This window comes from Passer montanus, unplaced genomic scaffold, assembly GCF_014805655.1.
Source record: "Passer montanus isolate IOZ18808 unplaced genomic scaffold, ASM1480565v1 scaffold189, whole genome shotgun sequence".
Taxonomy (NCBI): Eukaryota; Metazoa; Chordata; class Aves; order Passeriformes; family Passeridae; genus Passer; species Passer montanus.
This window is the reverse complement of record NW_024366381.1, coordinates 44,166-58,771: the sequence shown is the minus strand read 5'-3', so window position 1 is coordinate 58,771 and position 14,606 is coordinate 44,166. Positions and strand designations below refer to the sequence as shown.

At 45.5% G+C, this 14,606-nt stretch overlaps 1 protein-coding gene across 1 annotated transcript in view; it reads right to left on the bottom strand.

Moving 5' to 3' along the window:
- The window catches only part of DDHD1 (DDHD domain containing 1), a 63,079-nt gene extending 48,479 nt beyond the window's left edge, over window positions 1–14,600 (bottom strand). The window contains exons 1-2 of the mRNA XM_039705905.1: window positions 13,872–14,600; window positions 1,332–1,505 (exon numbers count right to left, since the gene is read on the bottom strand). Of these exons, the coding sequence (XP_039561839.1) occupies window positions 1,332–1,505; window positions 13,872–14,550 (853 nt within the window). The 5' untranslated portion in view covers window positions 14,551–14,600. The remainder of the gene's footprint in view (window positions 1–1,331; window positions 1,506–13,871) is intronic.
- Between the last annotated feature and the right edge of the window lie 6 nt (window positions 14,601–14,606).

Below are 14,606 nucleotides of genomic sequence, written 5' to 3'. Positions count from 1 at the left end.
CTTATTTACTCTATAAGGAGATTCCAAGTACCACTGCAGCCTTCCCTCAAAAATTAAACCACCAAAGGCTGGGAGCACTCAGGAACCACAAAGATTTGCTTTCCATGAAAAAACCCATAAATCCCTGCCACTAACAACCCTGAGGTGTGTCCTCTGGGACAATAAATCAGAAATACAGGTACAAGTGCCTTCCAGAAGGATGTTTGCACAGGCACAGTGCTGTGGCTCAGGGCTCACACCACTTCATGCACCTTTTGGACAGAGCTGTGCTAGCAGAAAATCGTTCTAGCCTTGGCCAGGTGAAAAGATATTTTAAAGTAGCAAAAATAAGGAAAAAAAATATTCATAAAGTCCTCATTAGTTTTAAAGGGGAGTCAGAAACTCTCTGTAATGCTGAAAAAACTCCCTAAATCAACAAATGACACTTTGGTTTTCCTGACAGTGATTACTGAATTACCCTGAGTATTGCTGGGCTTCCAATTTATGAACAAGGCTTCACTTGTGTGGTCACACATAAGAAGTCATGGCCAAAACACAGCCATTCCCACACTGTGTAACTGCTTTGCACAAAGCTCCACTTCAAAAATAAAGTTTCTTTGTGAAGAATAACACAACCAAATCCCTGCTGAAATATCTTGTGGGCCCTCTGTACTTGCAGCTTGTGGTTTGTAGATTGTTCAAGCAAGAGACAGCCAAAAGTGGGCAAAAATACTGAATTTTTTCTGTGCAATACCTGCTCTGAGCAATCAATTCAACTGTGTACATTAAGTAACAGACCAGTAATTTCAGTAATTTTGAAAATGTTCCATGCAGCAGACCAAGCTTCCCAGCAACACTACCTGGACATCCTCAGCCTGCTCATTAAAATGTAAGGACTTCCTCCACAGAATGAATGGCCAAGATTTATTGCAGCTGAAAACTAATAAATATCCAGCCTGAATCAAAATGGAAAATGGAATGTGATCTGTAAAAATGATCCCACTCCCTTTAGGGCAGAATTAGAGATGCTGAGAGAATTAGGGATTGCAGAGAACAATCAGCCAGTTTGCCTTTGGACACTGACTCCTCTTGTCCCATCAAGAGTCTTTAGTTTGAAATGAGATTTCAAACACAATTAAAGATATGAAACACAATGGGAACAAGAGGTTTCTGTAATTTTTACAGCATTCCCCAAATGTGCTGCAGCAGGAAATCTCACAGTGGAAAATGGGAGAACAAACTGAGTTCCCCAATTTATAAGATAAAAAACCAAAGCAGATCACACTCTTACTTAGGAAAAGCAGACCTCAAGTGTCCAAAAAAATGTATTATAGTGATCTAAACAATCTTACCCTCCTTGCCATCAACAGGTTTGGATATTTCCATATCAAAGCTCTCCTGCAGCTGCTGGCCTTTGAAGCGGTTGAGATGCTCCTGCTCTATTAAATTACTTTCCTCCTCTTCCAGAGGTTGCCAAGTGCCATCAATAAACCACTGTCCACGCATTACAGGGATCTTTTCCGTCTCTAAAAAAATAAAAATACAAAAAAAAGAGGGTTTTTTAACACAACAAATCAGAAACTGAGAGCAGGAAATGTAGTGTGATCTGCAAACCTGAGCTAATGAGATTTCCCAGCTGTGTCTGAGGATGTGAGAGATGGACAGAAAAACAGAACCCCAGAATGGTTTGGGGTGGAAGAGACCTTAAAATGCATCCAGTGCCACTCCTGCCATGGCAGGGACAATTTCCACTACCCCAGGATGCTCCAAGCCCTGTCCAGCCTGGCCTGGGACACTTCCAACAACCCAAATTAGCATAAATGGTGGTATTTAAAAATGCAAGTTGGTTTTTTTTTTTTAATTAAAATCAATGTTTTACTGAGAGCTGGTTTTGGTATCTGCTGTTCTCGTTTCAGTTTCGGTTCTCCAAACGAGGAAAGTGGGAACTCAGCACTTGCTGTGCACGTGGCAGAACAGAAATCTCTTAAAAAAATATAACTTGGTGCTTATTCTATATCAAACTGTGCTTCATTGCTGCCCACATTTACTACAGGGAACAAAAATTGCCCTCTTATACCCAGGACAGTGACATCCACTGTAACTCAGCTTTGAATTCCTCCCCCTACATCTGGAAAATCAAGCAGAAATTCAGTGACCCACAAGGCTCAAAGATCCCAAATCCAGGATTTTATGAGATTAAGACAAATTTGGGTCTGCTGAGACCACAGAGCAGTGGGACCAGTGACCTCCAGTGCACACTGGGAGTGTACATGTGTGTGTAAATATATATATAAACACACACCCACATATATACACATATATTCATATATACATACATATACACATAAAATACATATTTATACATATATATGTATATACATATATATACACACACAAATACAGACAAATATATATATGTTTGTATAGACTGACTCAGCCAAAAGCAAATATCCTGTGTGTGTTACACTGACCACAAAGATTTAGCTCTACAAAGCAAATAAGAACTCAACCACAAAAAAAGGCTTAAAAAAAATGAGATGAGGGAAAAAAATAGGCTTCACTGCTCCAAGATCTGTTCCGACCTGGAGGGTGGAAAAAAAGCTGGTAAGGAGAAATTGGAAAAGAAACAATAAATGCAAACATGCAGTAAATGAAATTCAGGTGTAATCAAACATGGAACAATAGATTTCAGAGTGACTGAGCACAGGAGGGATCTCTTTCATCTCTCAGCACAGCTGGTGGGGTGACCCAGCCACGGGCAGAGGTTTTTGGTCTGGTCCCAAAGCTCAGGTCCCAAAAACTCCTGGTTCTGTGCTGCCTCCACTACAGACACACCAGCAGGGCTGGCTGTGCCCAAAAGTCACTTCCACACCAACTGCTGCCAGGTGAGAACGTGACACAGAATTGCAAACATCTCCAAAATTTACTCAGACCCTCTGAACCCCTCTGAAATTTTCATCCCTCAAGCCACAAAACCAGAAGGAAAATCACCTCAAAATCATCTCGCCACTGGGCAAGCAACACTCCAAAGGTGCCACAGCCAACTTGGAAGCTTTGCAGTCCCAGATTTACAGGAACACACCATTTCCACAGCCCTGGCAGCACCAGCAGCTCCCACCTCTGTGGCAGCAGGAGGGCACACAGCTGGGTGGTGGCACCTTGGCACAGCTGGCAAGGAGAACACAGAAACAGTGCCAGAGCCAGTTCTGCCATCCTGCCCTCCTGAAAGAGCTGCTCCAGGCAGGAGCAATTGCTGTGTGCTGGATTCCTGCTGCTGGGGGTGCTCATGGTCCATCAGCTTGAATAAAGAGGTTGGGGTGTTCTAAGGGTGTGGTTGTGCAGTGGAAATTAATCCTTGAAAACATCAGAAAAACCAAAGTTCTGAGTGGCTGTAAAATGCACAAGTCAGCAGCGCCTAAAAGTTGCACAGGAAATTCAATATTTCATGAAAATTTAGATTAACGTTGGAGTCTACATCCCATCAATGCAGGGATGGATGAAAGATGAATATTTATTTTTCATGAACTGAAAGTTAAGCACACCAGTCTCTTTCCTTAACCTTTGCTGCATTCCCAGATATTTTACACCTGTCAGAAATGCACATTTTTCAGTGCACAGAGATGCAGCCAGGCTGCCCTCCCAAACAAAGCTCTGTCTGTAGGAAGAAATGAAATGTGAGGGGAGATAAAGGCTCCCATTGTGGCTGCAGCAGTGACAGGGCTACGTCAGATGTTAATCCTCACTGGGAAAATCTGTGAGCAATTCCTTAATTCTTGACTAAGCAGCCTGATGAGGCTCCATTCACTGAATCCACAGGCAGAGATATGGATTTTTTAAAATCCATATGAATTTTTTAAAATCATATGAATACTATTATGTACTCCAAACTAAGTGAATACAAGACACCTCTTTTTCAAGTTTTTCACATGGGAATTTCCACCTACAGATTTCTAAAATTCTAACCATCAAGTATTAAAATAAATATTTTCAGGCTCTTTTTGCCTGAGAGAAACTTTCCCAGAGTGGTTCCTTATAAGAGCAGTTCAGAGCACTCAACAGCAGCTCTCAAACATATCTTGAGCCCTTCCCAGAAAGGCTCAGCCAGGGAAAACTGTTTGAATTAAGAAAAGTTTTCACATAAAATCTCTGCAGAACACTTGAGTTTGGGAATAAATATGATATTTGGCTTTGGAAAGGGCGTTCATACGCAAATATAAATTATTTTCAGATCCAAAGACAACTAAGGAGGTTTGACTAACAGAGTGAGGCAGTCCTTTTTGCAGCTCTGTGGAATTTTGGGGGGACCAAGGAATTGGTTTTTTTTCTTTTTCCCCACTCCCTCCTTTAAACAGTTGCACACTCTCAGAGCAGCCAAACCAGCCTGAACCACAAACTGCTTCTATTTCCCATCACAAGCTGGGAGGGCAGGTTTGAACCCTGAGCTGCAGGAAAACCTCAACAGAAAACCACCTGGAAGGGGAGGAGGATGAAGGCAGAAAATGACATTTCCTGCCATCAGCAGCAGGGTTTGTTTGGCTCTCAGAAATATTTTAGAGAATTAGAACTGTGAAAGATGCATTGCAGCAAGACCATGTGGCATAAAAATATAAGTGATGGTGTTAGAAGTAATAACAACACTGTGCAGCAAAAGCTAATAGGCCAAAAAACATTTATAGGGTATTGTAACCAAGAAATAAGGTAGCTTTTGATAGAATAGCATTAAGTTTTACATCTTTTGTCTCTCACTATTCATCAAGACTAATAACAGAATAAAAACTTTTAAAAACCTCTCAGCTACTCCATTTCTTACAAGCTGGGAAAACAAACAACAAACAAATTTCTAAAGGCCACCAGCTCCAAAAGCAAGTTTCCATTAATGAAAACAGGGAAGTGCACCAGTGGTAATTCCATGGAATACTCTGGATGGGGTGGGGAAATAATTCCACACAAGGGATTTTTCAGTAACATCTGTAACACTGGGAAAGAGGCTCCTAACCACAGCTCCTCTGTTTCATCCTGCACGGGGCTGTCACTGAAAACCTCCCAGGTTTAGTCCAGAAGACTTGATGCAAACTCATGACAGTAAAGAGCATTAAAAAGTGATGAACCAGAATTGCCATTTCAGCACCCAATTTCACCAGTTTTTTAGCTCTCTCTTATCTACCTTCAATAAATTCATTCATTCTTGCATATTCAGATATTTCAGAAAGCTTCAACTACATTCTTTCAGCTACTTTTATATTATGGAAGAGTTAAAGACACTGGAATTGCATCATGTTGTAATTTAATTATTTTCTGTCAATAGAGAATTCCAAATCTATAACATGAAGTGTTATTTATCATTATCCCTGCAATCTCAATCCCTAGGAAAGGATTTGCCTTGATTTCTTTACTGCCTTAAGTCTTACACCATATAATCTGCAGCTGGCAGTGCTTCAGACTGAAAGATATCAACATATTTGACTGGTTATACACTTCCATGGTTTATTTGTAAAAAGAATTTCTAAATAAATCTGAATGGTGGAGATTTAAAGTAGATGAAAACCACTTAATTTTAATTAGTCACACGTATTTTACCACTTTTAGAGGAAATCAGTTTAAGAGATTTACTCTGCAACAAAGGATTTATTTATTTTTGCACAAATGGGTCTTTTTTCCCCCCTGAAAATCCAAGGAATAAAAGAATACAAGTGCTGTAATTAAGGGTGTGATAAGAACATGAGTGATTTGCATTATGATAATCACCAAAATCCTCTGAATAACGAGAATTATGTTAAAATAAAAACTGCAGGCAACATACAAACTCCTGCATGTGTGTGTAGTGTATGTGTATAACCCAGCTACTCCTCCTTCATGAAGATCTTTAAAACTGTCTGATCACATCTAATAGAAATTGGAATAAAAACCTGGCTAATCCATCACAAGAAAGTCATAACTGAGCAGAATTTGCCTTAATTTCCCTTCTAATACGTCGATTCCATCCTTCATTTCCTGCCCCCACAGCCTTAAATTTCAATTTTGCACAGCTCAAAGGAGCCTTTTTCACCTGCCTTGATTCAGGAGCACACAACTGTGAAAAAAATGAGATAATACAGAGATAAGAACTCGACTGCTGGCCAAGCCCAGGCACTCCTGGCACTCTGCAGCCATCAGTCCCAAGACACTTATGATGATTTACCCACAAATGAGCTCTAAAAGGTTAATAGAATATTCAGAGGCTCAGAAATTTAAATTAAAGCTGGTGCTTTGGTCAAATTGACAACTCCCAGCTCTCCAAGCCCAAAGCCAAGAAATTAGACAAGAAACACAAGCTTATAAAACACTACCAGGTCGAGATGTTTTTCAGTGCAGAAATTTCAGATTGCTCCTTTTGGTGTTGTAACGTTTCCTTAAATTTGATTTCCTTCTTACAGCAGTGGCAAACAATTTGCAGCATGTGAGAATAATATCTGCACAAGCTGAAGGCAACTTTGGGGCTGTAAATGTGACATCTAAAACTGAAAGTTAGTTAAATGATGAAATGCTCATACATTTACCAAGGACCTGGCCTGAAACACTTCCAGGGATGGGGCACCCATGCTTCTCTGGGCAACCTGTGGCACTGCCTATCTAAATGAAGAAATACATTAAAAAAATATGTAACAATGTAAAAAAAAATAAATATGTAAAATACATTAAAATATATTCCAGAATATATTCCAGAATAACATCAAGAGAGTCCTGTTAGAGAATTTTTTAAAAATTTGTTATCCATTCCTATTATATCAAGCCTAAAATCGTGTTCTGGGTATATTTCATCAGGAACTTTAGGGATAGGACAAGGAGACAGGAGTTCAAACTGAAAGAACTGGAATTTAATTTAGGTATGTGCAAGGTTCAGATATGTGAGGATGGTGATGTTGTAATAAAACAGCCCCAAATGAAAATTGCATTATTTCATGTTTGCTACCTAACATAACACACTTAAACTTTTTTTCTTTTTTTTTAAAAAAAGCTTAACATTGCACACCTTTCTAGGTCTCTTCCACTTTGTTTCAGAACACAGCAGGTGACTGACTCTTAAACAAATGGAAGCTCTTGTTTGATCCCAGCCTGGTGAGCTCCCTTTGTTCAACCACAACCACGTGTGACCCGTCCTGCTCGGCCAAAAGGAAAAATCCTGCAGAGGAGTTCAAGGGTGAAGCCTCACAAAGCTTCAGAGGGACACAGAGCTGGGACTGACCTGAACAGAGATTTCACTCTCTGGGCAGTAAAAACCATCATTTTGCTGGTTCATCCAGTAACTCCCAGTTGCTCCATTGAAGCAATGTGTAAATTTGAGGTGTAAATTACATTTCAGTTTCAATCCACTGGCACAGGAAGGATTTTCCTTCCAGAGCTCAATCTGTGAGCCTCGGTGTTTGCTCCACAGCTGGATTACAAAGGCAGGAATAGATGTTTTTTCTCTGCTGCAAACATTGCCTCTGATTTACCAAGACTGCCTGAAGTATTCCAGCCTAAAAGTGTTTTTTCCCTGAACTGCTTTTAATCCATTTACAATGTGAATCCAGCAAAGAGGAATGAAAGGCTGCTCTGTGGGGCTGGTTCCAGTCAAACACAGAAGGAGCCCCACAAAAAGTGATGAATGTGCTGCAAGTCATCGGCTGTAAATCATCCCAAAACACAGAATCACAAAATGATGTGGGATGGGAGGGAAATTCAAGATCATTTTGTTCCACCTCTGCCATGGCAGGGACACTTTCCACCATCCCAGGCTGCTCCAAGCCCTGTCCAGCCTGGCCTTGGGCACTGCCAGGGATCCGGGGGCAGCCACAGCTGCTCTGGGCGCCCTGTGCCAGGGCCTGCCCACCCTAATTTCTCCCTAATATTCCCTCCTAATCTCCCCTCTTTTAGCTGGAAGCCATTCCCTGGGTCCTGTCCCTCCATCCTTGTCCCCAGTCCCTCTCCAGCTCTCCTGGAGCCCCTTCAGGCCCTGCAAGGGGCTGAAATGGGCTGCAGTTTTCAACTTAGAATTGTATTTTTATTGAATTCTTATCCATTAAAACAGTTCACTAATCTTCAATCCTAGTGCTCTGAAGCACTTCCACCACTGGCATTTGCTGCTGGAACCACTGAGTTTGTCCTTTATCAGCTCTTTCCCCCGAGGGAGACCTGCATTTTTTAAAAACCACAAAAGAACAACTCCTGAGCCACATGACCAACATGTGAGCAGCTCCCAAAAGTGAGTGTGTGCTCCCAGCCCATCCCCAAAATGCCACAGGGCTTTTGCACAATCCCACCTTCACACTGTGAGTGTGCTCTCCTGAAAACCCTGCTGAGTTCCCCAGCTCCACCAGCACGGACAAACAAGTTCCTGGAATATCTTCCAAAATAAAGAAGAGCAAGATTGTCCCAGTGCACACCTCAGACCTGCCACTAATGAGCAAAATGACAGCAAAGGTTATTACGCCCTTGCATGGCTTCTACTCCTCCCTTCTCCACCACAGGGATTATTTTTCTGTGCTCTCCTCCTGAACTCCCTTCCTCCATCTTCTCCAAGCCAACTCCACAATTCCCTTCATCCCCATGTTTAAATTTTCCTTCATTTTTTTTTTTCTAACCCTGTAGGGTTTCCCCTACCAGAAAACGAGTAGGATTTTCACAGAAACCCAGAATGGTTTTGTTTGGGAGGCACCTTGAAGAACCCCCCTGCCATGGCAGGGACACCTTCCACCATCCCAGGCTGCTCCAGCCTGGCCTTGGGCACTTCCAGGGATCCAGGGGCAGCCACAGCTTCTCTTGGCAACACTTTCAGTTTCTTTCATTGTAAATTTCACTGCCTGGAATCCCACTTGAACCTCGTGTTTGCGTGTTCACTAATCCTGCTATTTACAACATTTATTATCTGTGGAGTTTCCCCTCCCCAGCCACTCACACAGATCACGTCACACCAGTGATCTTTTCTCTCTTACACTCGAACCACTCTCTCACCCTCACTGTTTTCAACCTTAGAGATTCTCTGAGACAACTGCTTCTTATTCTAATTTTTTGTTATTTTGCAGATTTTTTTTCCATCTAGGCCTTCTGCTCACTGACTGGCACAGCTTTTACAGATCCTTGTGCTGCTCCAAGAGCTCTGGACAAGGTGTTGGTTGGTGCTTTCAGTGCTGTTTTTCCCTAAAAGAGCATCACACACACAAAACTTCACCTGTCATCTGTCCTTAATTCAACTCTGTCACCTCCAAATTCAATCCCACCCTACTCCTTTGATCTCAGCACTGCCCACCGCATGCTCAAGCCTGAATGAAGTCAGAGCAGAACTCCTCATCCTTCTCATCCCACAAACATTTCCTGCTGCCACAGTTACAGCAGAAAACACCCCTCTCATCCACAACTTGTAATCCAAATACTCCCTACATCTCTGCCTTTGTCCTTGTGGACCAAATCCAGCAGGAGAATTGCTGGCCCACATCAAAGGACAAGCACAACTTCCCAAGCCATGTCCTTCCTTAGGCACTCTGCTGCAGCTGAACCATCCACTGGAGAATTATTTTGGTCCCATTTAAAGGAGAAAGACAACAGGTTAATTTTGATTAAATATGTTTAAATAAATCATAAAAGCTGAGGGCAGGGAAGAAACTTGCCCTCAGAGACACATCCCAAGTGCTGCCACCCCAACCCTGGCCTAGTGGAAGCATCCCAAAATTCCCAAGGTCTTTCTGCTGAGAGGCCACCAAAAAAACCCGTAAAATACACACAAACAAACGTGATTTAATACAAGAAACACTGCAAAGCTGAAAGTTATTTCATTTAAGTGTGTTAGGTCGCAGAATCCCAGAGTGGTTTGGGCTGGGAAGAACCTTAAATCCCATCCCATTCCATCCCTGCCACGGCAGGGACACCTTCCACTGTTCCAGAGTGCTCCAAACCCTGTCCAGCCTGGCCTGGAACACTTCCAAGCCTTTTGGTCAGGAAGGAATTGGCCAAAAACTAAGCTACAAGATGTTTTTGAAAGGATGGCACAGTAAAAACAGCACAAAAAAAGAACCCAGAAAGATTTTGAGTAGTGGAAGCAAAGTTTCACTTTTACAAAGTAAACTGTCAGTGTTTTATCTGCAAAAGGATTACACATCTAGAGATAAAAAAAAGCCATAAAATTTTATTCAGGACTTCAGCCTTCAATCAAAAGGTCCTTAATATAAAGGGAATTGTTATCAACCAAGTTCAAAGACTATCCAACACACCAAAACCAACACTCCAAGTGTGCTGTAAAATGACAAAAAACACTGCTAAAACCAGACTAAACCTAATGAAAGTCACAAACAATGATAAACTCTTGATTTCATTCCCTTAATTTTCATCTTGATCAAGAAGGCAGCTAAAATGTTTTTTTTAAAGCAGCCCAATTCCAGTCTGAGCAGAGAGATCTTAATTATAAGACTCAGTGGTCCACTCTGTATTCACAGGTATTTCCAGATTAAATTCAGTAAAATAACTGTTGTATCAGTACATCTTCACTCAGGGATGGTTCTAGTGAACAAATTTGTTTTTAAATACAAAAATGGGCTTTTTATTTAATAGACTTCAGCAACTCTTAGGTAGAAAAATAATATACAAACAAAAAAAACCCCAACCTTACCAAACCTTTGTCTTGGAGTGGAGTAATTTAAATAAATACAGGCAACTTTACAAAGTACCCATGAAAAAAAGCCTGGAAAAAGCAAATACTTGACAAGACAAGGGCTGCATGGGACAAACCCACAAGCCAGAAAACGGGGGAAAGTCACCCAAAAATTCACAGACCACGGATTTAACAAACTCACAGAGGACTTTGAAAACTCCACTGAAAACTCCAGAGCAAAATGGTTGTAAATCAGCCCTCTTCAACTGGGAGGGCTGAAAAGGGCTGGATAATTTAAGATTTAAACAGAAGACCCTTGTATAAAATATCACACTTGTCATCTCCACAGAAAACAAGAAAAAGCCTGCTCCAAACTACTGACTTATCTGAAAGCCTACACTAATAATTTTCATCCTCTTGAACCATTTTTGCTGGTTCTACAGCACTAATTAAATAAATCCCAGAGGTCACAAGGTAAGGATGAAATTCTCAGTAATTAATCTGCTCAAATTGTAACTCAGGCTGATATTCCTGATGTTACCAATGAATCCTGCAGCGAGCTTAAAATGCAGATATAAAAAAGAAATATTCCTGCACACGCCAAGCTATATAACCAACATTTCCCTGGCATTGTGATGCCCCAGGAATTGCCAGCTGAGGAACCAACTGCTCAGTGTGGTGGCTGTGTGAGAGCAGCCTCCTCTGGAATCCAACACATACAGAAAAAAAGAGCAAAATAACAAAGAGAAAAGCTTTTGACCTTTGCTCTGAGCTGAACCATGAATCAGCAAAACCAGCCAGTAGTTTCTGTACTCTTCAACAGGCACCTCAGCACATTTTAAGGCAGTTGTACTCATCATACCTCATGCCTGTGAGGTCAGAGAGGAGGATTCTCCTGCCTTACTCACAGCTGGCTTGACACATCCACGTCAGGGCAGCAGCCACCCTTTGGATCCAGAATTACACACATGCTACCAAACGGGAAAAATATTATGGCTGTACCAAGGCCTTCAAAGGCACAGATAAGACTGAATCCTGGGATCTGACCTTGCTGTTTTCTCAGATCTGGGTGCAGCAGTTGGGAAGAATGGGAAAAAGGCATTCATAAGGAACAGAGGCAAGGAAATGTGCAGTGAGGAAGTTAAACCAGAAGGCTCCAGAAGCCCCTTGAAAGACCAAAAGTTGATCCCAGCCTTGCAAAGGACTGGACCTGCTAATAAGAAAAGACTTGAGCACTCCCCTTAATCAGCTTTCTGAGGGCTAGAAATCATCCCCGTCATTAGTCTGCTCAGGCCCAGGAGTTTATTCCTCCCTGCTTCTGGTGCTAACCTCTGGGAATCTCTCCTTTCCAGCACCAGAAATCGTCTCTGCACAGCCCATGCTGTCATCTGAAACATCTGCTCCTCCAGCTTAATGAGACTGAATCAGCTTCCAAAATGGACAAGGCACGGTGTCAAGAAATTAAACCTTTAAGCTGCTGACGAGTGCAGCCTCTTGCTCCCATTACCAGGAGCAATCCTGCCTCACCTGACAGCTCTGCTCACTCCTTCCCCCCTCTCCCTATGGCACAGTTACAAGGATGGCAGCAGATTCCTCCTCCCCTGGCTGTCCTGCATCTTCTCTTCCCAGGAACCATGTGGCAGCTGCACCCTGTGCTAACAGCAAAGGGATCCAGTGTGGTGACAGGGAGAAGCAGCTCCAGTTTCTGCTCAAGAAGCTGTGCCCAGGCTCCTCTAGCTCAGAACTTGTGTGGGCTGAGCCCTCTGCTCGCTCCTGGGGCTCGGTGTCTGTCTGCTGGGGTGATGATTTGAAAGACAAACTGTCACACAAGTGAACTGTATTGTCATTTATGGACCTCCCTCCTGTAAAGAGGCTGACAAATAAAGAGGGAAAACAACAGAAAGCCCTGGTTTTCATCTGTGAAACAGCTCTGCTGTTCCCCCGAGACCCTCACCTGAGTCTCAAGATGAGAGAAACCTGCCTGCCCCTCTGCCAAGCCCACACCAGGACACGCTCAGCTCCTCTGCAGCTCACTCTACTCCACGACATCTCCCTTGTCCTTGAGGGAATGCAGCTGGAAAGCAAATCCTCAGGAGCTCAGGTGAGCACAGCTTGTCACCTCATGAAAGCAGGGGTTCACTTGTCCAGCAAGACCCCTGAGCCCTTCCCACGAGGGAAAAGTGCAGGGATCTGGGGTCTCTGCCCCTCTTTCACTGCTGCTCCACAAGGTCTCCTGTCCCCCAGCAAAGGACACACAAATGCAAGGGGAAGGGCGACACAGGGGGTGTGCTCCCACCTCATTTTGAAGCTGAAGGGGTGAAACAAATTTCCCTCTATTGGAAGGGTAGGAATTAAGGATTATGTGTGTATGAGATGCCTGTTGCAATTCCTCCAAGAGAAAGGAGGAGAAATCCCACTTCACGTCTCCTCCCAGAGGTGATGAGAAATGAAATGGAAAGCACAAGATCATAATGTCCCTAGTGGAGAGGACAAAGGTCACAGAGGGACAACCCTTGCTTCCATCATTCCTCACTGAAGATGAGGATCAAAGACATGTCTGTGGGGAGGAGGGAGTGGACAAACAACTGATGTTTCCACTCTGCTCCTTCTGAGGAAAGGTGTGCAGGGAGGGAACTGGTAGAGTGCTGAAGGCAAATACCCATCCTCACTCACTCTCTGCTTAGGAAAAGCAGAGCATGAGAAGGTTCTCTGCCACCTGCCCTCCCACTTCCTTCCACACATGCCAAAAAACCAGCAGATGCCCAGCTCTCCTTTTTCCAAGTCTCTGGTGCCAGGTGTGCGTGCCCCAGATCGTGTCCTTCACGTCTGTGAGCAGGGCAGGTGGGAAGGGGGAAGATGCTCAGTTCCCTGTGCTGCTGGAAGTGGCTGATGTGCTCAGAACACCCTGACTGGAGGGTGCTGCTCATCCTCGGGGAGGGGGACGGCCCAGTGTCCCCTCTCTCAGGAAAGCCCAAGTCTCTCCCCCACAAGTGTCCCTGAGCCTCGGAAGGGGAATTCCCACTCCCTCCTCGCTCAGGTGCGTGCTGGAGATGCGCACCGCGGGTCCTCTCTCCCTGGATAATTTATCCTAAATCCTTACACAGGAACACACCGGCAGCGAGCGCAGCCGGGGCAGCAAAGGCCACCCGGTGTCCCAGCCAGCCGTGTCCCCGCGGCGGGGTCACCCAGCGCGGCTCCGTGCCCACGGGGGATGCCCGGCATCCCTCCGGGGGACCGCGGGACGCCGCAGCCACCCCTTCCCCGCCTCCCCCGGCCGGCACGGGGCACTCACGGTTCCAATAGACGGGGTAGCTCTCGGCGCTGGCCACGTCCACCTCGTAGAGCCCGCTCCGCACGCACACCGGCTCCACGGCCGCCGGCTCCCCGCCGCCGCCGCCGCCGCCCAGGGCGCGGAAGGCCAGCTCGATGCGCAGCGAGTCGTAGCCGATGAACGGCTTCCAGGTCTTGCGGTCCTCGCGGTAGAACCAGCGCACCTCCTCGGCGCCCAGCTCCCGCACCACCTCATAGCGGGGCCGGCCGCCGCCCGGCCGCCGCCTCTCGGGCAGCGCGGTGGCCGCCAGCGAGAAGCCGCTGCCGCCGCTGTCGCTGCTGCCCAGCCCCGCGCCCTCGCCCTCGCTGCCCTCGCCGCCCGTGCCCGTGGAGTAGCGCAGCGACGCGCCGGACTCGGCCGAGTCGAAGTCTCCGGCGGCGGCCTCGTCGCTGAGGCTGCGCTCCCGCGGCGGCGCCGCCGGCTCGGGGTCGCCCTCAGAGGAGGAGGTGGAGAGCGCGGCGCGGAGCGGCGGCTGCGGGCGGCGGGGCGGGCGGGCGCGGACAGCCGCCTCCTCCTCCTCCTCCGCCGCTTCCTGCTCCTCGCCGCGGCTCGGCCGCTCGTAACCGCCGCTGCCGTAGCCGCCGGCTTGGCCGGGCAGGTGCCGAGCGCCCTGCGGCGAGCCGGGCTCGGGGTAATCCATGCCGCAGCGCGCCCTGCCCGGCGGGGCCGCCTGGCCTCGCCCCGCCCGCCCCCGCT